This window comes from Tachypleus tridentatus, chromosome 2, assembly GCF_004210375.1.
Source record: "Tachypleus tridentatus isolate NWPU-2018 chromosome 2, ASM421037v1, whole genome shotgun sequence".
NCBI lineage: Eukaryota > Metazoa > Arthropoda > Merostomata > Xiphosura > Limulidae > Tachypleus > Tachypleus tridentatus.
This window is the reverse complement of record NC_134826.1, coordinates 131,704,722-131,728,624: the sequence shown is the minus strand read 5'-3', so window position 1 is coordinate 131,728,624 and position 23,903 is coordinate 131,704,722. Positions and strand designations below refer to the sequence as shown.

The window sequence follows — 23,903 nt, the reverse complement described above, 5'->3', positions numbered from 1 at the left end:
TATTGGTAATTATCACCCAGTAAAGAGATATTAAGTCGTGGTGTATTAATTTAAAAAATGTGTGCTGTTTATTAGTAAAGTTAAAAGTGAATTTATGAATATTCATTCCTCAAAGTATGTCAATTATAGTTTGGAAATTTTTGCTTTCTAAAATGTACACAAATGTCATCATGCACTTTAGAATATTTTTTATGTTATAATTTGTGGAATTGTAGTAATGTACAGAAATAGGATATGCTCTCATTAATGCATTCCACACTAATATTCCTCTTGTGGTGGTGAGGGTTTTTTGATAAGTTATTACTGATGTCTTTGTTTTATTAGTACGTTTTTGAATCTGTTTTTGATGTACTCATTCTATACTAAAAAAACACCTTCCCATACAGTGACTCACCTGTGCTTTATAAGGAAGATAGTCAAATCTTGTGTTTCAATTAGCATGGGTGTTGTTGACTAACTTGCCTTCACTCTAGCCTGTCACTTTAAAAATTAGGGATAGCTAGCACAGATAACACTTGAGTAGCTTTGCATGAAAATCAACAGTCAGGCAGACCTCACAGGGACAAATAAAATTATAAAGGGACAAGTACTTTCTGAATTTCACTTGTCCCAGGGACAAGTGGATCTAAAATTATTTCATTAGCATTTTACTGTTGACCTCAGACAGTTCCTGAGCTAGTTTTTGTAAACTAACATTATTCTTAGAAGGTTTGTGTTTCATTAGTGCATTCATTCTCATTGGATGTGTTTGACAAGAATAATTTGTCCTTGAAGACCAAAAGATTTGCCAATTGCTAACTCATCAGAAGAAAAAATATCTAATGAGTCTAATATCATTAAATTTTATTTTAATATTCAAGAATGAATTTGATGAATTATGTCAAAACTTCCTGAAGTATTTAAGTGAAATAGTTGACATTTTTTGTCATATTCATTGTAATTAAACAGGAGACAATGATAAGTAACAGTATAAAAATACATCGAATCAGTAGTTTTTGCTCATTTATCATATAATGTGCTATTCAGATTAAAATATTGTTCTCTACTGTAGATCTTTTGATTGTAGTTATTGGTAATATCATATGTATTTGTTTATTTGGAACATAAATGCCTTAAATTAATAAAGTAAAATGTAAAACTTTAATTAGAATTCCATAAAGATATTACATGGTCAGAAATAACATTATTAAATAACTATAAGCATTTTTATTTTATCTCAGGAGCCCAGAGACTTTAAAGAAGACTTGATTTGTTATTGCTTTCTTGATTTGCGATATTTTTAAAGTCTTCAGCAGTTTTCTGTATAACTGTGTAAGTTGAAAATGCTGTTTGTGTGAAACTGGAGTTTTGATTGTTTTTGTCAGCTTTGACAGGCATAATGTGGTGGACTTATTTGAGAATCAAGTGGGGTTTGGACTCAACTCCATTCTTTGAACTTTTAGAGGAAGCAGCTAAAAACGAACGTGCTTTTCTCATCTATGCTGTTTTGGTAACCATCCTGACTGTAAGTTTTTACTCCATTCATTTGAATAGCAGATACATAACAATTTTAAATCTTTTTAAAACATAACTTAGTTGTGATTTAAAAAATATGATCATTATGACTGTTAGTGTTTCAACATTTCTTCATTTTTGATTGTTATGCAAACTGTAATTTAGTACATATATTTATTTTTCATTCTGAACAAAACATTTTCATACAATTTTTTGCTTCTATATTTTAAGAATAATAGCCTCATTAATTAACACACAAGTTTTGACTGCTATTTGAAAATTAACTATTACATGTGCATTTCATTGTGGTAAAAAAAAATTGCGTTATTCCTGTGTGGTGTTTTCTTGCATACAGGTGTGCTTATTGTTGGTTCTGATAGTTCTGAGAAAGAGAGTGGAGCTAATGGTAGCCTTGTTTCATGAGGCTGGGAAGTGTGTTCGAGCCATGCCTTGTCTGTTACTTCAGCCTATATTTACCTTCATTGTATTGGGAATGTTCTTCATCTTTTGGCTAGGGATAGTTTTGACAATGGCCACGGCAGGTAAAAGCCTATCAGTCACAAGTATTAATAACAATATGGAAACCAGTGTTATATATTTTTATACTACTGTGTATTACATTCATTAAGACCTTTTCACTCTTAAAAAGTATTGTAGGTTAAAGATGTACAGTGTTTAGTTTTCTTCTGAAAGCCATGTGTTTCATAAAGAATCCTTACTGTAATGTAATTTTATTTAGTATGCATGCACCTTATTTTGCTGAATAGAAGCTTATAATGTAACATAAGAGTTAAGGACATTAATCTAGGCCATCCCACCTACTAAACTACAGTTTAAGATAGAGATAAAATACTTAGCCTTTTCCATACTATTATAATCATCTCATGATGAGAGAAGGTGGTTGTTGATCTGAACTTTTACATTGTCTGACTTGTTGAGCTTTAACTTGCTTATTTTTATATTTATTTTTGAAAAGAAAAATGAACAAACAAAATACTTGTAATTGGAAATGACTTGAAATAAAGCTGTCCTCATTCTACAAGACATTGAAATATAGTCCTTTTAAGGATAAAATCAAAGTACAGTTTAATACAGAAATATGATATATTCAACATAGATGAATATATGTTACGTTATTCTCCTCTCTATTATCCTGTTGAACAATTGTTATACAGTAATTTTAGTTCCACAGTTAATAACCAGGGTTTACCATCAAAAGAACTTTAAGTAAGCATTTTTAACACACACTGGAATTTCAAACATTAAAAAATCTGTATTCTACTTTTAACTTTGGAATCTTCAGTTTTATGATTGCATTGAAATTTTAATGGATTTTGATTACATACTCAGTAACTCTTTTGTGTTGGGTAGGTTAAAGTCTGTGTATCACAACTTTTACAGATTTATATTCAAAATTTAATTAAACTAATTTGTTATTAATGTATACAAATAAACTTTACATCAAAACATAGCTAATAAATCAAATTTAAGTATTATATAAATTTCAGTTCTTAATTATACAAGTAATTTTTTTTAAATCCTCGATTTCTTCTAGTGTGAAAATTGTGATTTGTTCTCTTGACATTCCCTCTAGTTTATTTACTGCTTCTCTGAGAAGTACAGAATTTAATGTAAGTTTTTATTATAATACAGTTATTATCAAGCAAAGCATAATTTGTATAACCTACAATCTTTTTATTTAGTTACAGGACCATAAACCAAAAAAATCTGACTCCTCCTGGTATTCCAACCTGTCACATTCTCTCATTCACAAATTACCATTAAGTATCTTTAGTGTTTAATACTATATTACTTATAATCAAGAGAAAGGCAAAGTTTTAATCTCTCAATTGACATGTTATATTACATTGTTTTCTTTTTAGAAAATTGCATATTTTTCCATCAGTTCAAATCTTTTATTCCCACAGGAAACACATTAGCAGGCTTAGTTTAATTTTAATAATTAGAAATTCAGAAATATGATATAACTATCATTGTCTGCTTTCTACGTGTTATTACTTTGTATTCTTAGGTGTAGTGTTTAGATTAATAATAAAAACAATTAATATGATGGTACCATTACAAATAAAAAAAAAAAAAGGGCTTAAGTTTCATTAGCAGTAGAAAATGGTGTTATATTTATTGTTTTCATATGTATTCTTTAATTATTATTATTATAGAAGTAACTAAAATATTAATATTAGAAACTTGTTAGGTTAGATTAGGTAAAATGAAGAAAAAATAATAAATTTTTTTTATATGCACTGAATCACTGGCACATTACATAATTTGATAGGATAACACAAATTATATGTTCACTGAGTGATTTATAATTTGTGTGGTGGTGTTATTAGTTAGGCAAAGTTTAAAAGACATTAAAATTTGGATAGAAATAGATGCATATTGTTACAAGCTAAGCAATTTAATGTAAACAAGTGATTTTTCTTTTAAAATTTTCAATCATTCAAGAAAGAAGAAAGGGTATCTTTGAATTATTACCTAACTTTTTATGGTACAAAGTTGGTCAAACTGATCGACTTGTATAGAGTTAGGCTAAAGAAAGTAACAAAATATGAAGTTTTTCAAGAAACAAAACTTGATGTTTATGTAGCAAGTTTTGAGGATTATGCAAATGAAATTTGAAAATTTTCAGATTTATAAAAGTGTATCACCATGTAATTGCAGACTAAAGCTTAGCACAAATTCTAAAATAATAATTTTGATTTTTTTTTTCTGCAAAAGACTTAATGTTTACTGAAAGCTTGTCAAATTTTGTGAAGGTACTTTAACTAATTTTAGAGTCATGGTATGTATACCACCATGGTTACAAGGTTGCATAAAATATACAAGTCCATTGCAATTGGATTAAATTGTTTGTTTGATAATATTTACCAGTTCAAAACACACTGAATTATTTATATGTTAATATATAAACCAAGAGTATTTCTGCTGTTACTGCTCAGTTCTAATCCAAGCTAGACTTAATAATCCTTGATTTGGGCTGTGAAACATGAACTGCTGTAGATTAATATGTTTTCTGATAAATACAAAACATTTATTATAGATTACCCAACAAGAACAACAGTATTGAGTCCTCTACCAGAAAATAAAAGAGAACACTCAAACGTTTTTGATCACAGTGCAGCTAGCATGCAGCTTAATGGTGAAAAAATTGCACACATGGCACAGTTCACAACAATCAAGTATAATGAACCAGCATGGGTGCATCATCAGTGGTGGTACTTGCTTATTGCACTTGTGTGGACTAGTGAGTTTATCTTGGGTTGTCAACAGATGGTCATTGCTGGTGCTACTTCTCTTTGGTACTTTCAAAACAGGTGAGTTACTGTATTACAGAAAAATGTGGAGCTAATTTATTTTATACTTTATTTTAGCCATGCTTTGGAAGCTGTTGTAAGGCATTCTGATTAAGCAATAAAAAGGAAGGGTAAAAATTATGTATACATCATACAGAGAAATACATTTTTTGATAAGGTGTGGTATCACACAGATAAATGAAATTTGAGAGGAATTGAATTATAAAACTAGAATTTCAAGTTTTTGAAAGTGCATCAAGTAATTTGCATAAGTAGTTTTAAAAAACAATATAATTTTGAGCAATATTTTTTTAAGTAAACATAAATTTAATTGTATGTGTGCATCAATCTTTTAATCTTATTAGCTTCATCTGGTGGAGTGTTTGGTAATTGCCAACTAATAAAATTTCTACCATAGGTGTCAGTCAACTGATTTTAATTTATGTGTATGTGAATTAGTAGAATGCCACATTTTTATTAGATTAGATGTATTATTTTATTGTTATACCAATGTCTGGTGTTTACTTTGGAAAAAAGAATCATACTGTATGTATGGTCTCATGTAATCTTAATAATCATATATCAAAATTGCCGTTGGATGTGCAAATTACACTTACCATTCAATTACTGACTTTTGAAATATTTTTGCATTTTTGAAATTGAATAGTAAGTGTAATTTGTACATTCAACAGCAATTTTCATATATGATTATTAAGATTACATGAGACAGTAGTCAGTGATCATTCAGATGAATATGACTGTGGTCAGTGGTCTGGTCATTCAGCTTTATCGATATTGTCAAGTTTTTAGTTCACAATTCAAAGATAAGATGTGATGGGCCAAGTAAGTGTGGGGTTATCATGTGTAATTATTTATGATAGTTTTCTGTAGGGAATTTCCAAACTGGTTATTATATTTATAATAGCTTTGTTGAATTTGACAACAAACTACAGACTGGGCCTCTTAATCTTCCTTCAGTGAGTTTTGTTTACCAATCTTTCCACTTCATTATAACAGAAAAATAATCACACAGTTATAATATGAAAGTAATTTTCAAGCACACTTTCAAAAAAGTCAAAAATAGTGGTGAAACTTAATGGTCTATAATATGAGCATTACGTACACACAGAAGGGAAACTTGCTTTTATGTGTATATATTATTATGTTAAGATTGTCTTCATTCTTAGGCCCTGTAACTCCAGTTATCCTGAGGTATTGATAAACAACTAGGTAGTAGGAATCTAAGATTTCACTAATATAGTTTTTCAACCCAAACCTTTATCCATAACATCTCAGTAAAAATTGTTGAAGTATACTTGACTTATCTAATTCATCGAGTTGTCTTACTCAAGTGGCTCTTGGGTAAATAGAAGATTTCACATATCCATTGATATTTCACATGTATCATAATTTATTTTTCTAGTTATTATAACCCAAAAATATTGGTTTAACACCAAATGATGAAGCACCAACACCAGCAGGCCTGAGGTTTATGATAAAAATTGTCACAGAAGAAAAACAACTAATAATAAAACTCAAAATTTTCTGATATAAAACATATTGACAATATTCACTAACCTTCAGCTTAGATGTTCTTAAAGGACTTTGAAAAGTTTTAAAATTGTACTAAGGGTATACGTAAAACTAAAATGTAAAATAATCTAAAAAAATAGATTTCAAGCCAGTCCTCTTGAATGTTCTGAGTGTTATACATACTTAAGACTAGAATATCAGGTTATAGTTTTGTTGCTAAGCAAAACATACAAATGGAGCATTGCAAAAAAATAACTGGCTTTTATATGAATTAGATAGATGGTCCCAAAATAGAACCTACAAGTAAAAGGTTGGAAACAAGTGAAAATAATGTTTCATAGCTTTTGTTTATTTTTTTTGGAGTAAAAAAAATGTACAGAAACAGTACATCAGTAACAGTTGAAAAATATTACAGAAAAAAGTCTGGAAATTTGAAGAAGTGGTCATAAAATCAGAGAAAATTAACAGATTATCTGTGAATATAGAAGCATTTAGTGGATTTATGCTACTGCTTTTAAAAAAAAAAATAAAAAAATCTGACGACAGGCAATCACATGCATACAAACCATGCTTCTTAGCTATGCCATTTATTGGTGTATTTTGATAAGTTATTCTGTTATTTTATTTGGTAATAATTATCTAATTCATCATATTTTATGTTAAATTAGATTAAATCTCATAAATATAGCATTTTATTGTTTACCGTCAAGTTAAAATGTCTTTGTTTAAATAAATTTTCTGTAGTACAGGGTCCTGATGCATTTTTGAAAGTTTCATTACCAGATTGCAAGTCAATATAAAATTCCTTAGGTATAATTATAAGGAAAAGCTTTGAAATATCAACTATTGTAATTGATCATGTAATAATTGGTTAAGTAATAAGATGATGTTTACTCTTAATTGGTACATACTTGTATAAGATTATGAATCTTTTTGCTCTTTGTTCTGTCACTGATGTCTGAACATTTTACAAAAAGTAAATGTATATGTAATTTTCTTATACCTCGAAAAATCCAAATAAACCAACTGGCTGAAACTAAACACTTTGTTTAGTTTGGAATAGTGCACTAGACAGATTTATTTGCAGCCTTATTATAAATAAATTTCACTTTCAAATTGACAATCATTAAGTGGAGTAGTACTCATTATGTAGGAATGACCACATATTAGCTATTGCTCGTAATAGTTTCAAGTTTCTCTTATAACAGTCTAGGAGAATTTTATACACACCTAACCTAGGTTTTTGAGGTTTTCAAAAACTATCAAGATATTCAGTTTCATGAAAAATATTGCCACAGCAGAGAACCTGTAAGTAGCATAATAGTCAAATGTTCTGTTGATGATTCTTATTCTGCCATCAGAAGGGCTAGCTCACCAATATTTCAAGTTGTTGCAATATTTTTGTACCAAAATTTCCACCTAAATAGCCACGAAGTCAGTGTTACTCTTTTACCATTGTAAAGTTTCATGTAATAATTTTACATTGATCTTTAAAACACGAGAATGAACAATGTACTATTTTATCATAATAAAAAAGTGTTATCTAATAATTATGTGTTGACCTTTCATAGAAAGGTTGAATAATGACTGTCGTTTATAACGTTCCTGTTTAATCGTAAATTTGTCCTATTGATCATGATGTGCATGAAAGTTGTTTTTTTTATTATTAATAATAACTGTTGGAAAATTAAAATTTTCTTTCTGTAATATAATTACATGTTGAGATTGGAATTAAAATAATGTGGTTTACAGGAATGAACTACACTGTCCTATTGGAAAGTCTGTGTTTCATCTAATATTTTACCACTTGGGGTCTGTTGCACTGGGATCTTTTCTAATAACGATTTTTAAAGTGCCCCGCATTATCTTGTCTTTCCTGAAAAGAAGGTATGTTATTGTATTAGAATTTGTTTTGCTACTTTACAATATTCAGTAGGTTAGTTCAGGATAAATGCATTACAAATGCTTTTGGGTTTGTTTTTTAATTGCTTAAAATGTACAATGTAATCAAACAATTTTGCTAATGCAATTCCAACAAGTAAGTTATTTTACTTGCTTTTCTTGTGAATGAAAGGAATACTTGCCTGAAGTCATTTGATTTTATGATTGAAAAGAACTTAAAATATCTATTTCTGTTAAACCAACATAATTTTTTGTTTATAGTGGTTCTGTAATCCTTTCAGTCTGAAGAAATATGAAAATAATATCATTGCTTCCTGCTGCTATAAATGCTGTAGTTGTTGCCTTTGGTGTCTGGAGAAATTCATTAGATATTTGAATCATAATGCATACACCGTTGTAGGTAAGTTTCTTAATCATTTTCAAGTAAATTTTCTTAATGAAAAAGATTAGGTAATTCCTGTTTTTTACAGTGGCAGTATTTGCAACTAAAAATATCTAGCATTATTTTAAATGGTGTTTTTAATTTACAGACTTAGTTAGTGTATGTCCACAGTTTTTACAGAGTAAGTTGTTACTTTTTTTTTTGAAGATTTTATTATACAAAAGTTTGTGCCATCTATTAAGAATTTTGATGGGAATTTAATTAATTTTGAGTTGTTCTAGTTTAAAAAAAAAAATCAGAAATAACTAACTGATTCTTATAATGTACAAGATCTTATCAGTATCACCAATAACTGTTAGTTTATGTTTTCAAACTAAAAATATTAATTTCCCTACATAAGTTAGAGAACTTTGTAAATAGTTTGATCATCTAGCTAAAGTTTCAGTTTATCAGATATTCACTGATTTAAGCACTTGAATTTATGTAATTTGGATCTCACATTCTTTAATTGATATCTTACTGGCATGGAAAAAGTTGAACTCTACACTTTTAGGTTGTGGGTGATTATAAGAGACTGTTAAATGGCACTTTTTAATTAGGAGTACTAGTTGGTGACTCATGGTATCAGTGCAGTGGGTCCATGTATGGTGTATTCATGATCTGCACCCTGAGAATGGAGAAAAATAGTTCTCCATTACAAAAAATGGAGGTGAAATAGGAAAATTGTGACCTCTATTGCAAACCTACATGCATGCAGGATAAAATTTTGTGAAGTTGGGGGTTACATGTTGTGTAATAAAAAAGATTTTCCAGTATCATATAAGCAAGAGTTCCATTATAGTATGATGCCAGTGGTGGTGGCAAATGTTATTGACTTGTCTGCCTTCCCTCTAATCTATTTTCATCTAATGTAGATAACCCTTGTGTAGCTTTACTTCAGTATTTGAATAAATAAGCATACTCTTTAGCCAGTTCATTTTGACAGATTTTTTTTTTCTGTACTTTCCTGCAATGACAATTACATAAGTTTTCTAACTGGCAGCATAACACCCCAACTTGTTATATGTGTACCCATTACATGGGGAAGTGGTGTAGGTAGGCTATAGGTTTTATGTTGTCACAGTTGACAAGTAAATGTTGATTTCTACTCAGAAATGTATAGGTTAGAATACCTAATTTACAACACCATTCTGTTTTGTTTTAATGACGACACAAAAACCAGTTGTTGTTGTATTTTAAAAAAGAACAAAATATATAAGATTTTTGCTACCCCCTTACATCTTTGGCTTTCAGTGAAGTATGTTAACCCTGTTCAAATGTGACTTAATTTTACAAAGTTTAAAAAAAAGACATCTTTATATTTAAATATATGTTAATCCAAGGATATTGTTGCCTCTACAGTCTGCCTAGGTGCTATTGAGGTAAGTGAACTCTCATATCAATTAAGGGAAAGTCTAACAAATACATCACTTGCTGTGATATCAGTGTACCAAAATAATGTTAATTGGCTAAGTATTGGTTTCAAGACTACAAATGCATTCTCTCTATTAGGGAGGGGAAAACATCAAGAGAAATAGAATTGATTGGAAAATTCTGAAGCTAATTTTCAGTTTTTGTTTTAATATCTGTGTGCATATAATCAAATGCACTTACATAATGAAGTATTTCTTCAGAATTATCAAGACATCAAGATATATGACTAGATATGGTGATTAATGTACTGTAAATCAATAAATGTCAGATATGAAGTAGTGAGGATGGAGGTGCCACTGGAAAACAAGAAATAATTGTATGTGCAATACATTTGGCAGATAATTGATTAATTTCTATGTTGTTAATAATTATGTGATTGCATAATCAAAGTGGCATATTATGTCATTATCTTAACTTAGATTGTCATTGTTCAAATTAATAACTTACTTTATGATACAAAGTTCATAGTAAATGCATTGTTTTCTTCTGAAAACAATGATGCTGGTATTTCTATGCTGCTTTGTTCTGGAGCAGTGTGACATGACATCACTGCAGGATAAATCACCATGCTGATCTTTCAATATCTGTCATAATTCATACAGACGTCCTTACTGTGAAGATCATTTTTACAACAATTGTCTCAAACTGATACTCATTACAGTTGCAGCTGGTTTGTAAATGTTAGTGTTGATTGACTTTTACTATGACTCTTGTGGAGTTATGTACAGATTACTGAATCATGTTTCCATATAAAATGCATGTTTGTTACAATAGAAATAACTATTTTGATTCAGAATGTAAATATATGGATTATTCATTAAACTTTTCTTTGTGAAGGATTTATTCACATGAAAAATGATCCAGATTTTGAATAATTTAGGTTATTAATGTCTTGACTAACTAGGGTTCACTTTGCATACTTTTACACAAGTAGCTTGTGTAAAACCTATTTTTTCTGGTTTTGAAAGAAATGTGGTTTAATAGTTTAACTTTTAAAATGTCATACATTCTCAGTACTTAGCTTTTTCTACTGAGGAGCTTTTGTTTAGTTTGTGAGCCTGAGTGTAATATTTGATTGTATAATGATAAAGACCCAAAAGTGTTTGATAAAAGTCGTAGTCTGTACCTGTGAAAGACTTTACTAACTCATTGGTAATTGCTACAGAACAGAAAAAGTCCTATGGTTGTAGTGTTTTTGTTTTAACTATCTGTAGTGTTTACTTGGAGGAATGTAGCTAAAGTTCTAACATTTTAATGCACTGTCTTTTTACTTTCAGCGATTAGAGGAACAGGCTTTTGCCATTCTGCACAGTCTGTAAGTAGGTTTTATTTTGAGAAGTTAAATTAATAGATAATTTTAAGAAGTATCTCCATAATTAAAGCATTATTTTTTGTTACGTATTCTGTTAGTTTTTACTTTACCTCAAATATTTGTAATCTACTGAGAGATGTTTATATATATATATATATATATATATATATATATAAAAAAAATAAATTTAGGGGTATAATTATTTGTTGCTGCACAATGAATATTCCCAATTCACTCCTGCAACATTTAGGCTGTTTTGTTTTTCTCTCTGATGCAAAGATATACATTTTGTACCCATCAATATTCAGAAACTTTAAGTTTTAAACTTCAAGTCTTGAAATAATATCTATGTTGTAGCTCAGATAATAGCTGTATTTTGGCTTGAATAATAATTATAGTTTTTAGGTCTGCATGTGCAAAACAGGAAAGTATCATTCATACATGCCCTTGTTCCAAGAACACAATATTGGACTAAGTGGCTTATGTTTCCAACAACATTTAAAAAAGAAATTTCCAAGGGTAATAAAATTACAATTAGAATGTGTGAAAACTATTATGTGGTTCAAAGTTGTGCTGATCCAATAAACATTGTAGGTTTTGAGCCTCACCAATTTATTTACATCTCTCGTGTTTCAGTACTGTTGCTCATGTGTTTGATGTCTGTCGAATTTCACAACATGTGTATGGTGTTATTTGGGCACTTACTTATAAAACTTACTACCCTCTTGTTTTAAAGTTGTCAAGTTTCAAGTGTGGTTTTAAATTTACCTCGATTTAGACAATTAGAATAATACAAATACAGTAGGTGTAATTATGTATTGGTCTACAAAAGTATACTATTATGGCTACTATATGTTACATGTGTGTATAAATATACATATGCATATTACTGTTTACTCATAAATGTTTAAATTTTAGTTATTTCTTAAAACATAGAAAGTAAATGAGAAATGCATTGAAAAACATTGATTTTGTGTACGCACCTATGTTATGAAATTCTGCACTCTGGCATACCTATCCGAACCCTTGTCTAGACTTGCAGGTGGGGTGTGTAGAAATAATAATTTTTGTTGGCTTCAAACATCAACTTTTGAAAAATAAAAGTATCAAATTGTGCAGTATCAGTATCCTCAAAATCCCTGTAATTTGGTAAGGTCTCTAAATACATGTGGGTTGAAAAATAATCCCATTTCTATTTAGAGCAATGACTTATTGATCACACATTTACAGTTTCAGCAAAACTTTCTTTCATTTTCATGTCACTCATAAACAACATAATTATGTAGATGGGAAATTATCTTTCTATTGGTTATAAACTTGAGCTACTTCCTAATAGGTGGTACTAGTTAAAAACTTTCAAATGATTGGTTTTAAAGGCATAACCGCTCAAGTAGATTTGCTAAATATATTGATATCTCAGCAAATCATAGAGGTGGGAGATTTTTATTTTATATTTAGCTTGTTTGTATCTCATATTGAGTTTCTAATTTATTAGATACTTGTGCATGTTGTATGGTAGGCATAATAAAGTAGAAACTGAGTAATAAGACAACTATCCGTGTTATGTGACACACAAAAACAGATACTTAACTTTTTCTTTGCATCTCCTTTTAAATTAGGAAAGTAAAACGTATAATTTTAAGACTTAAATTATAAACTCTATTTTGATCCTAGCCTCATTAATATTAGTAGTAAAAATGTTATTTAATAAAAATTTTGAAAATAATGCTACAGATGCGCACTTTAACCTGCAAAGGCAAAAGTGTTAAGCACAATGGTTTCACATCCTTCCCATACTTTTAGGGATAAGTGGAATTTACTTTGTTCACACAGTTTGGGAATGAATGATTCCAGACCAGATGAGTTCTGTTTCCTTTGATTGAGTAAGACATACACAGTCCTGTCATTCTGAGCCTGGAGTGTTGTGTTTCAGACTACTTCAGGTGGAAGACAAAGTTTGTCCACTTCATTGTTGCTTAATTTTTCATCATGATTCTGAGGGTTTGGAATACATCACTTTGTGGCTACAGGTTGGGATCCACTTATAATTATGTATAAATAGAACATTGTGATGCAATTGCCATATCCACTAACATTGGATTTAGGGACCAAGACCCCTTACTTTCAACCCCGAGTAGTGAAACCTTGGCTAATTGTTTGGGGTTGCCTTGTAGTGGTGATCACTCATGTACAGTTTCACTCACGATATAGAAATTAAGTACAGGTTGGAGAGCGTACCTGTTCTGGATGTAGTACGGTTCCCCCACCAGGGTGCCAATCATCTGTTACATACACATGATCTGTGCAGACACTTTCAGTATAGATAGTACCCTCACTGGCCCCTCCACCTTCTCGTTGTGAAACTATAGCTATAGACGGGAGTGTGGTTTTGTGTGGTTTTATTTATATATATATATATATTACTCAACTGCCAGGGTTTCTTCCTTTGCCCATCTAAGCATTAGTCAGGTTTTTCTGCTTGCCCTCAGTAATATGCTTCTCATGACATTCTCTAATTACGTCAGTGCACCCTCTAGCCTGGAACTGTAATGTTACACTTTTTCGAGACTGACTCCATCTTTAACACCAGACTCTTTGTCAGGACAAAGAAGGAAAATTGTGAAAACAGCTAAGTATTATTGGAAATACATTTTCAGTTTAGGAGTATGTTAACCTTGTTAAACCCCTATACTGTTTGTCTTATTTGTTACGTTGTGTACTGTTTCCTGGGGTATGTGGATGGCTTTTTTTACAGAATTTTGTGTTTGTTGATTCTCACCTGTTACAAGAAGCCACAATTTGCTTACTTTGGCTGGGATATGACTTATTTCACTTCTCTTTCTCTAGATGGCCCTCATCTGAAAAGTTAAAGCTCATTTCTTTGTTTGCTAATGTCACTGAAACTTTTATTTTTCTTATCTCTATGCTCCATTTCTTGTGAAAATTTTGCTTTGAAATAGGTTGTTATGTACCTTTCCTAAGATCTGTCAATTTTCAGTGGCATCACACTATATTTAAAACACCAAATTATGTTACCTTGCATTTTTAAAATGTTGCATACCACCATGACTTTTATGAGCTTGGGTTGTCATATAACTTGCTGATTTCCATACTTAAAATTATTTTGATACAATGTAATGAACCATTTGTATTTTATGTCAGTCTGCTTTGGATGTATTATAAGTGCCATCTGTGGAGAGATTTTGCAAGATGTTAAGAGGAATGATGCTTTATTTTTCAGGCTTTTAATACCCTGGTAACTAATGCCTTGAGAGTTGCAACTATCAACAGTGTTGGAGACTTCATACTATTTTTAGGAAAATTTGCTGTGACTGTGCTTACTGCCTGTGTTGGAATCTTAGTCATGATGGTAAATATTGTATAATTATCAAAACATTCTTGTTGTAATTATGTGTTTAAAACATTTAAATTAATTTATTTGGCTGTTTTATATTGCTGATGAAGTACTTGATAGTTTCTATTTATTATGTTTTCTCTAATCATTCTTCTGTTTACTAGTTATACAATTTTAAAATCAAATGTAAGTTAACCATTAAACTGGCTAGGCTTCATAAATTGTTGATCCCTAATACCAAGTTATCATATTTGACTAGTTTATTTTCATTTAATCTGTGTACACGTGTCCATATTGACTTAAATGCCTTTCAGAAGCTGACAAAACATAGTGTAGTTAATTAACATAAGATATGTTAAGCGCAACATAATTATTTAATTTCTGTAGTGCACATTGGTGTCGAGAAAATGTATTAATACTAAAAATAAACAACCTTAAAATACCAAAATATTGCTTTTATTTAATTAGACACTTAATGTAAAGTGAAATGTTGAGTATGTAATTAAATTAAAACAGTATTTTGGTTTTATAAGATCATTTATTTTCTATTATTAATAAGCCTAACAACTTTTAAAAGACAATCACATCATAATGATTGTTGTTGTTACAAATGGTTTATATAAATAGTATTCAGACCACTACCATATGCCACTGGCCTGAAGAACTCTGGATTTATGGTAGGTAACATCCGTGTGAATGGATATGACAAATACAGTGTGGTTGGAACACTGTTATTATAGACACTTCTGATTCTTGAAAATACACACAAAGGACTAGTTTAAGAATGCAGTGTTAAAAAGCATTATAAGCCTAACATAATGTTTTATGACAAATATAACATTTTGAGAGAACAATTGACCTATTGGTTCATCTCAACTGTTCTGTTCTCTAAACTAAACCAATTTTAAAAAGTCTTAAAGCCAGCTCTTATTATTCATATGCTTATCAAGCTTTTCCTTAAACCCACTTAAATTTACAGCCTCTACAACATCTGAAGGCAACTCGTTCCAAAGGCCAACCACCCTGTTAGAAAAATAAAACAGTGTTGAAGATGACTCTAAAGCTGCCAGATTTTACATTTGTGTTTGTACTGTTCTCACTGTTAAGTAAGAAAAAAGAGGATGCATCAACACAACGAATTCCCTTTATAATCTTAAACACCTTAATCAAATTCTCTTTAACTTTTCTTATTTCAAGAGTAAACAGTTTGAGACATTTCAGCTTCTCTTTGTATGATAAACTTTCTATTATAAGCATCATTCTAGTAATACTTCTCTGAACCTTTTCCATCAATTCAGTATTTTGTCTTAGTCTAAGGAATTCAAGACTGTATACAGTACTCCAAATTTGGCCCTTCAGTGACTTATACAATTAAATTATAAACTCTTTAGACATGTATTCAATATTTCTGTTGATACAATATAAAATTTTATTCACCCTACCACTAGTAGCAACGTGCTGTGCGGATGGCTTCAGAGACTGATCAACTATTACACCAAGATCATTTTTATTCATAACACTGTTAAAGTTATTTGTATCCAAATTATACTTGTCATTAAAATCATGATAACCTGTATGCATTATTTTGCTTTTATTGAAACGAAAACACATCCGCCATTTTGTGATGACAAGAAGGCCACTAGAAGTAAAAATATATCTCAGGACAGCTGGTATGGGTATTAACACTTTTACTACTAAAGCTTTATTAAAAGTGTTAATACCCATACCAGCCATCTGTCATTTGTTTTTCCAACTTGCTAAATGATCTAAATCCTTCTGTAAATCAGCAGCATCCTTCTCACAGCTAGCAAGACCTTAATACCATTTGCAAATTTAAGTAACTTTTTAACCATTCTTTCATCTGTGTCACTGATGCAAATCAAGAAGAGCAAAGGTTTTAAGACTTAGCTCTGAGGTTTCACACTTGTGGCATTAATTCGGTTTGACTAAGTTCCATTTGTAACAACCCTCTGCTTTTTTCTATCCAATCTGCTAACTTATTCCCCACACCTATAGAGAATTTCTTTACATGCCTTTTAGGTCACATCTTATCAAGTGCTTTCTAGAAACCCAGATACACCAAATATACACCCTTACCCTCACCTATAACTTTTATCCAAAGAATGTCAAAAGATTTGTAAGGCAAGATTTTCCCTTAGTGAAACCATGTGGACTATCCAATAAAATTCTAAACTTTGTTAATTAACTTTGTGAAGCATCTTTTATCAGACTTTCCAAAACTTTTCCCACAAATGATGAAAGTCTAATGGATCTATAAATACTGGGTCAATTTTTGTCACTTTCCTTGAGAAAAGGAGTTATATTAGCCAACTTCCAATTCTCTAGTACCTGCCCACTATTCAAGAATTAACAATAAATAGTAGCAAGTGGCTCACACATCCAATCTTTAACATCTGTAAAACCCTTGGGGAAATGTCATCTGACTCAGGATACTTATCAGTCTTAAACTTTTCTTAACCAGCTCAAAATTAATGTAGCCATTTTATTTGATCTTTTTTTCCATTTATTACATGTTCAAGATGTGGAACACTCCTTAAATCTTTGTTATTAAAAACTTGATAATCCAGAAATCATGTACTCATGAGATACTAACTAGCCTTCCTTGTTTCATACCTTGAATATCTTATCCCCATTCTAACATTTTGGTTACCCTTAATGTATTTAAAGAAATTATTCCTGTTTTAGATTTTCAGTTAACCTTTCCTCATACATATTTTTAATGTCCTAAATTCCTGTTTCATTAAATGTCTTGGTTTTCTATAATATTCTAAGAAATCTGTCATATACCAGTCAGTTTAAGTTTCTTAAATTTATGATGCTTTTCTTTTATTTTATCTTTGCAAGTCAACCAGGTTTTTTTTTACTTGCAGCTACCACTTTCTTTCTATGAGAAATGTGTTTATTTTGAATATTTAAAAAGCTTTTACATATGATCAGTGTCTCCAAATAACTCAGCTGCACAGTTCCCAACAGATAACTCTTGTCAGATTGTGTCAAGATTTACTTTTTTTGAAATTTGTAACCAAAATATTGTTTATCTCTGTATGCAGCAAAACACTGAACCTCGTAGAGCAATGATCACTTCTTCCTGGATGTTCCCCAGTTTGAATATGCTCAACTGTTTCTTTATTAGAAGTTAACAATAGATCTAAAATAACATTGTTGGTGCCTTGACTAAGTGGTGATAAAAGCCATCTTGAACAGGTTCCAAAATTCTATGTCACTCATGGTTTGATTCTAACATTTCCCAGTCTATATGTTTGAGATTAAAATCACTCATAATTATTACTTCATTAACAGCTGAAATCTTAAACCTGTTGTAAAGTTTCTCACTTATTTCATCAGTATCATCTGGTGGTGTGTAACAAATTCACATTAAAGGCTTTTTCCCTTTATATTCACTAATAGAAATCCAAATGTATTCAACATGATGTAACTCACATTTTACATATAAAGTCACTCTTCCACCCTTCTTGAATACTCAGTCCCTGTTAAATAGTCTGTAATCTTGTTTATCTGTCATCAAATTCGTCTATGTTTAACCATGATTCATTTATTCCCATTATTTTGAAATACTCCATTCCTACCAGTGCTCTGTCATCTGTTCTATTTCTTATACTGCTAACATTATAATAGTGCAATAATTAAGCTTACCTTCTGTACTCTTCACTTGTGCCAAACTTTTCTCTGCCTCTTATCATTTTTGTATTTAGTTTATCTTAATCCCTCGCTAGCTGTCTAGTCCTAGTTTAAAACTTCCCTTACAGCTGAATTAATAGCTGTAACAAACAAGCCAGTCCCTACCTGGTTTAAATGTAAACCATCCATTCTAAAAAGTTCCTTTTTTCCACTTAACAAATCCCACAAGTCCAACCAGCCTGCCTGCTCATCCTTACATACTAAACTAAGCCTACCATTTAACTCTAGTGACCTACTTATAACTTCATCCCAACAGTTAATTTTGGGCAGTATCCCTGACAAAATTAAGTTATGGCTTTTTTTCTCTAAGTATCTCTAGTAATTATGAATATTGGTTATATAAACATCTATGTTTGTTTTATCCAGGAGGTATGATTTATTTCTATGAATAGTAGTGTGTTCAAAGATAGTATTTTTTATGGTTGTTAAGTGATTTTGGCTTGTGTGTAATTTTCAAGTGTATAATTTTATATCTTTTTAGCATTGTTTCTGCTATGTTAAAATCGGTTGATACATAAATTAACAGAAAACATCAATTAAATATGTTTTGATGAGCATCTGACAGGTTTGGCATGAAATGTCTACGTAATACGTTAGGCTGTGGTTTGTTGGTGTAAGAAATTACAGATTGAACGGTATTGCCAATATTGTAAAAATTGTTTGTGCAACAGAGATAAGCACTTTTTTTTTATGATTTGCAGCACAACCCGGACCTACATTTCTTTGCTATTCCTGTATTCACAGCTTGTGTATTTTCATTCTTCATTGCTCATTCTGTGCTGTCTGTATATGAGGTAAGATGATGTTCCATTCATTATCATTAATGGTAACATTTTTGAAAAGTAAATACAATAATATTTTCAGAAGCTACAATTTGAATCAAAGGTATAATAGAATAAAGATGTCTTAAACTGCATGCAGGATTAAGGTAATAGGCCCATGTGAAAATTAGCATTTTATGTATTTTTAATACTAGAAATGAAAATGTGTTCTTGTGTAATGAAATACTGAGGAAGTTTAGTTTCTGAGAGTTATTGCTTTTTATTTATATTTTTGTGGTGTGTTCAGATACCCTGTCAGGTAGCAGAAAAATAGCTACTACGTTCTGAGAGTAACTTGGAATTAGAAAATATAATGAACATTAATTTAGAAACATTTCCTGAAGTTTCAAAAGAGGATGTTCTAACATATGAGATTACAAATATGACAATGTTAGTAATAATTATGAAGCTAACACCATGTACAGTGATGATGGAAAACAAAGTACTAAAAGTTAAATTACATACTACATTGAAATATTTATATAATATGCATTTTAGATTTATGTTTTGTGATAATGTTCATAAAAATGTTGTGCACATGAAAATGGGTATTATGATTAAAAGCTCTTGACACTGTTGAAAATTAATATATCTTAATATTTCATATGCAGGTTGCTACTTTTTTATTTAGAAATAATCCATGCTTAAATAACAAGTTTATATATTTTATACAAAATTGTTTTGTTTAATTTTTCTTTTAAATATCATAATTGTTTTCAAAATTGACTTTCTGTTACATTTCACAAAAATGTGATAGTTTTTTATTTAGTCATGTCTTATTCTCATATGTTCTATAAAAAAAACTTATAAGTAAGCATTAGCAATTTAATATACCTATATTAGTGTCCACTAATAAAAATTAATTGTTACCTCTGAGCAGCATTATCAGTTTAACTTCTAAATTGCACAAGAATGGATACTTCAAGCTATTTTCTGTACTATTATTTCAGAAATTATTTCATTACTCTCATAAAAATCTTTAAACTGTAAAATTCATCAGAAATCATGAACCTTCATATTGTAAGTATTATTGTTATTAAAATGTGTGTTTGTTGTTTTCTGCTACTTCAACTACAAGTTGACAATATATATGAAAACATATTTTGAAAAAAGTGTTTAGGTTAATATCTGTAGGTTTTTCATAAACACACACACACGTAAATGGTTTAAAAATTCATATATGAAATTACCTTAAGTAGTTCAAGTTTTTGGAATGGCTAGATAATTGTAACAATTAAGCCCAGCTGCTTTACCCTTTCATGACAGGTCATGGGTCAAAGGTCATGTCATCTCATTTGTCGACTTGTATTCAAGATTTTATTGAACTGGTATTTTATGAATATATGTCAGTAAGTTATGAATCAAATTGTAGATGATTATAATTGAAACTTTAATATTATATATGAATTAATTCCTCAATTTAAAAGTAAATATTAAAAGAACACATTTAAATACAGATTTTAGTGAATCACATGGTATGTTATATGCAGCACTGTTTCAAATTTGATGTTTGTGCTGTCAAAATACTAAGTCTACAGTTTTGTACAAATTAGGAACTCAAATTACTAATATTGATAAACTAGAATATAAAATAAGAACCGCTTATCTATTTATTTTGCTGAGCTATGGTTTCTGTACTGAATCAAACACATTAGCCCCGTTCACTTCTTTCCATTTTTGGATATGGTCCCTTATATACGATGTGAATAACCAACCAACAACTTAAAATGTACCCAGAGTGGTTTTCTCAGTCATTTTAATCTGTGAAAAAACTTTTTTTTTGATCCAAGTTTTCAAGGTGGTAGGTTGTGTCTTTAGTCTGTTTGAAGTTTCATATATTTTTTTAAATTTAAATAAATTTTACTTACTAAGCTTAATAAATTAGTGTAATTCTGTGTTATCAGTGTAGTTATTTAAGATGTTTTGTTGTTCAACTGTATGTGTGTGTCAACAAAAAATTTTGTTTTATATTCTCCACATGTGAAATTCTGAAAGGTTTAGCAACCTGTGTCTAGCAATAACTTGAGTACAAACGTTGTAGTGAGAAGAGATAGTTGTGTACTTTATTTATTTATTGTTTTATGTTTTAAGAAAAAAAAGTTTATATTATTATTCCTTAGAAATAAATTATTCTATACATACATGTAATGTATAATAATCAAAATGTGACTGTATATTACAAAATACTATTTCACTAAAACACAGAAGACTAAAGGTCAGTTTTATATTACTGGATACTAACAAGAGCACATGTGCACCTCATCAATGCAAGTTCTGTAATATTAGTTAGGCATGACTGGAAGGTCAGTATAATAAATATACATGTAAATATATGTTGTTATGACACTTAAACTACTGAGACTAAACATTTGTATTTTCATGTTATAATAGGTTGTCATTCTAGCACAAAAAAAGCATAATTTATGTTAATTTTTTTTTTTTTATGATATTTACGAGCTTAGCTAAATGATAGACCCCACATGGTTAGAGTGTAGAAAATAATGTAAAAGTCTTACTGAAAACAAACATTTGAAATGCATTTAGGAGGTGAGAAATTTTGCAAATAAAACTTGAGATTTCTGTAACAAATAATAGTTTTTTAATCATAACATGAAAGCACTTTGCACTCAAACTAAAAATGAAACCCTATTTTCACAAACAAATTTTTAGCAAAAATATTTCCTTACAAATCCTTTTTTTATATACAAAATATTTGTAATCTTTACTAAAACTCTACCAAATTTTATGAAGATACACTTACTATATCAAAAATTATAGCACAAAATACTTATGTGCAAATGTGAAGATGAACTTGCATATGTTGTACTGAACCTATAGCAAAAGGGTTAATTAACCCTACTTGAATATTGTTGGTGTTTTGCACTATTTTCTGTTAAGCTATATTAGGGCACTGATTACTTTAATTCTGGATTCACTGGGTATATCTTTACAAAGGCTTGTACTAAACATTACAAATATTTTGTATTAAAGAAAATAAATTTTTAATGAAGTATTGTTTACTAAAGATTTGTCTGTGGATTTAAGTGAGTCAGTCTGATTACGCTTTGAGTCCAAGGAGATTGATACATTAAGAATAAATATACATTTTCATCTCAAGTTTTTTTATTTCACTTGTAGTAAAGCATTATATTTTATTTGATACTTTCTCTATTGCTACTTTAAATATAATGAAATAAGTAGTGTGGATAAAATGAAAAGTTGAAAAAGTACAACATAAATGAGAATTACCATGTTTTCTAGAATGATTGCATATTGTAACAGTTGGTTATACAATATTTATTGTTAAAACCAAAACTATTAGACTTTTCAATATTGGGTTCTTTTAGTTTTGTTTCTTTACATCTATACTTGGATAATCTCAGAGTATGCCAAAATTCACTTATCTCAGCTGAACAGCCTTGTGGATACAAACAATTGAGTTACAGGCACAACACAAATGAATTTAAACATACCTTGACCAACATCATACTAGGATATTAACTGTCACAATAATTTTTTTAAGTTTTCTTACATTTGGAAATCAAGGCTTTTGCTCTTGACTGGAACTTTAGGCCTACATTTTTGTAATGATGTTGGTATCCCAAAATATTTTTAGATGTTCATTTCAAATATGAAATTTATAACACAAAATGCCCTAAAATTACTATAATTTAACTGATTTTCTGAGTTACAAATGTGTTAAATTGTGTTAACAGTTTAGAACTTAACAGTAGTCACATGTAAACAATCTGAGGCAAACAGCTTACAAATATACACACAAAAAAAACTAACTTGGTAAAGATAAATTCATTTAATGTTATGAAAAGATGATAAAAGCCTTACTGATGATCATCAAATGTATTTATATCTTATTGATTTGAACTGGCTACTTGTCAGTATCTGTAATTTGATTCATTGTTCTCTCTGACAGCTTTAGAAAGGAGTTAAGAAAACTAAAAACAAGAAAAATAGGAAGTATGTTGTGACACACAGAAGTCAAGATTGAGAATTTATTTAAATGGTTTTAATTTTTTAATTTCAAGAAAATTTGATATAAAACTGTGAGTTGTAAGCTACATTTTTATGGTAGGTTTATTGACATAAATTGTAATAACGTTGTTCAAGTAAATTTTAAATGTAGGTGTATGTAGGTGCATGCTTTGATCACTCATTGTACACATAGGGTTCAAAACATGTTGATGGAAGGCTTCACCAAGAAGCAGAAAACATAATTAAATGTTAATGCAAGTACAAATGTTAACTGAGTCTGAGTAAAACTGATGTTTTTTGTTAGATGGTCATCGATACCTTATTTCTTTGTGCCTGTGAACAGTTTAAGAGCAAGAGACAAGATGCAGAATTTACAAGACACAAGTCTTTAATGGTAATGAAAGTTTCTACTTAAAACTTGTTACTTTTAGGTTCATAACCTTAGATATTTATATATACAAGATCAGTACTGGTTCTGCATAACCTTAATGTTTTATTATTGTAAATATTTTCAGGGGTATTTTATATATATTTAAACTTCTCACTTGTAGAAAAACCAAACCAAAACTGTAAGTACAACTTTCAGTAACTTACTTTTACTACC

At 29.8% G+C, this 23,903-nt stretch overlaps 1 protein-coding gene across 7 annotated transcripts in view; it reads left to right on the top strand.

The window, feature by feature from the left end:
* Ctl1 (choline transporter-like protein 1) overlaps window positions 1-23,903 on the top strand; it is a 54,395-nt gene that overhangs the window by 28,405 nt on the left and 2,087 nt on the right. For 6 of the 7 annotated variants that reach the window (XM_076491049.1, XM_076491052.1, XM_076491048.1 and 3 more), the window contains 9 exons: window positions 1,365-1,504; window positions 1,850-2,036; window positions 4,559-4,832; window positions 8,097-8,231; window positions 8,528-8,646; window positions 11,379-11,416; window positions 14,655-14,783; window positions 19,190-19,282; window positions 23,604-23,693. In XM_076491049.1, coding sequence (XP_076347164.1) covers window positions 1,365-1,504; window positions 1,850-2,036; window positions 4,559-4,832; window positions 8,097-8,231; window positions 8,528-8,646; window positions 11,379-11,416; window positions 14,655-14,783; window positions 19,190-19,282; window positions 23,604-23,693 — 1,205 coding nt within the window. Of the gene's footprint in view, window positions 1-1,364; window positions 1,505-1,849; window positions 2,037-4,558; window positions 4,833-8,096; window positions 8,232-8,527; window positions 8,647-10,029; window positions 10,050-11,378; window positions 11,417-14,654; window positions 14,784-19,189; window positions 19,283-23,603; window positions 23,694-23,903 lie in introns of all 7 variants that reach the window. The other variant, XR_013025481.1, reaches the window with a different exon arrangement.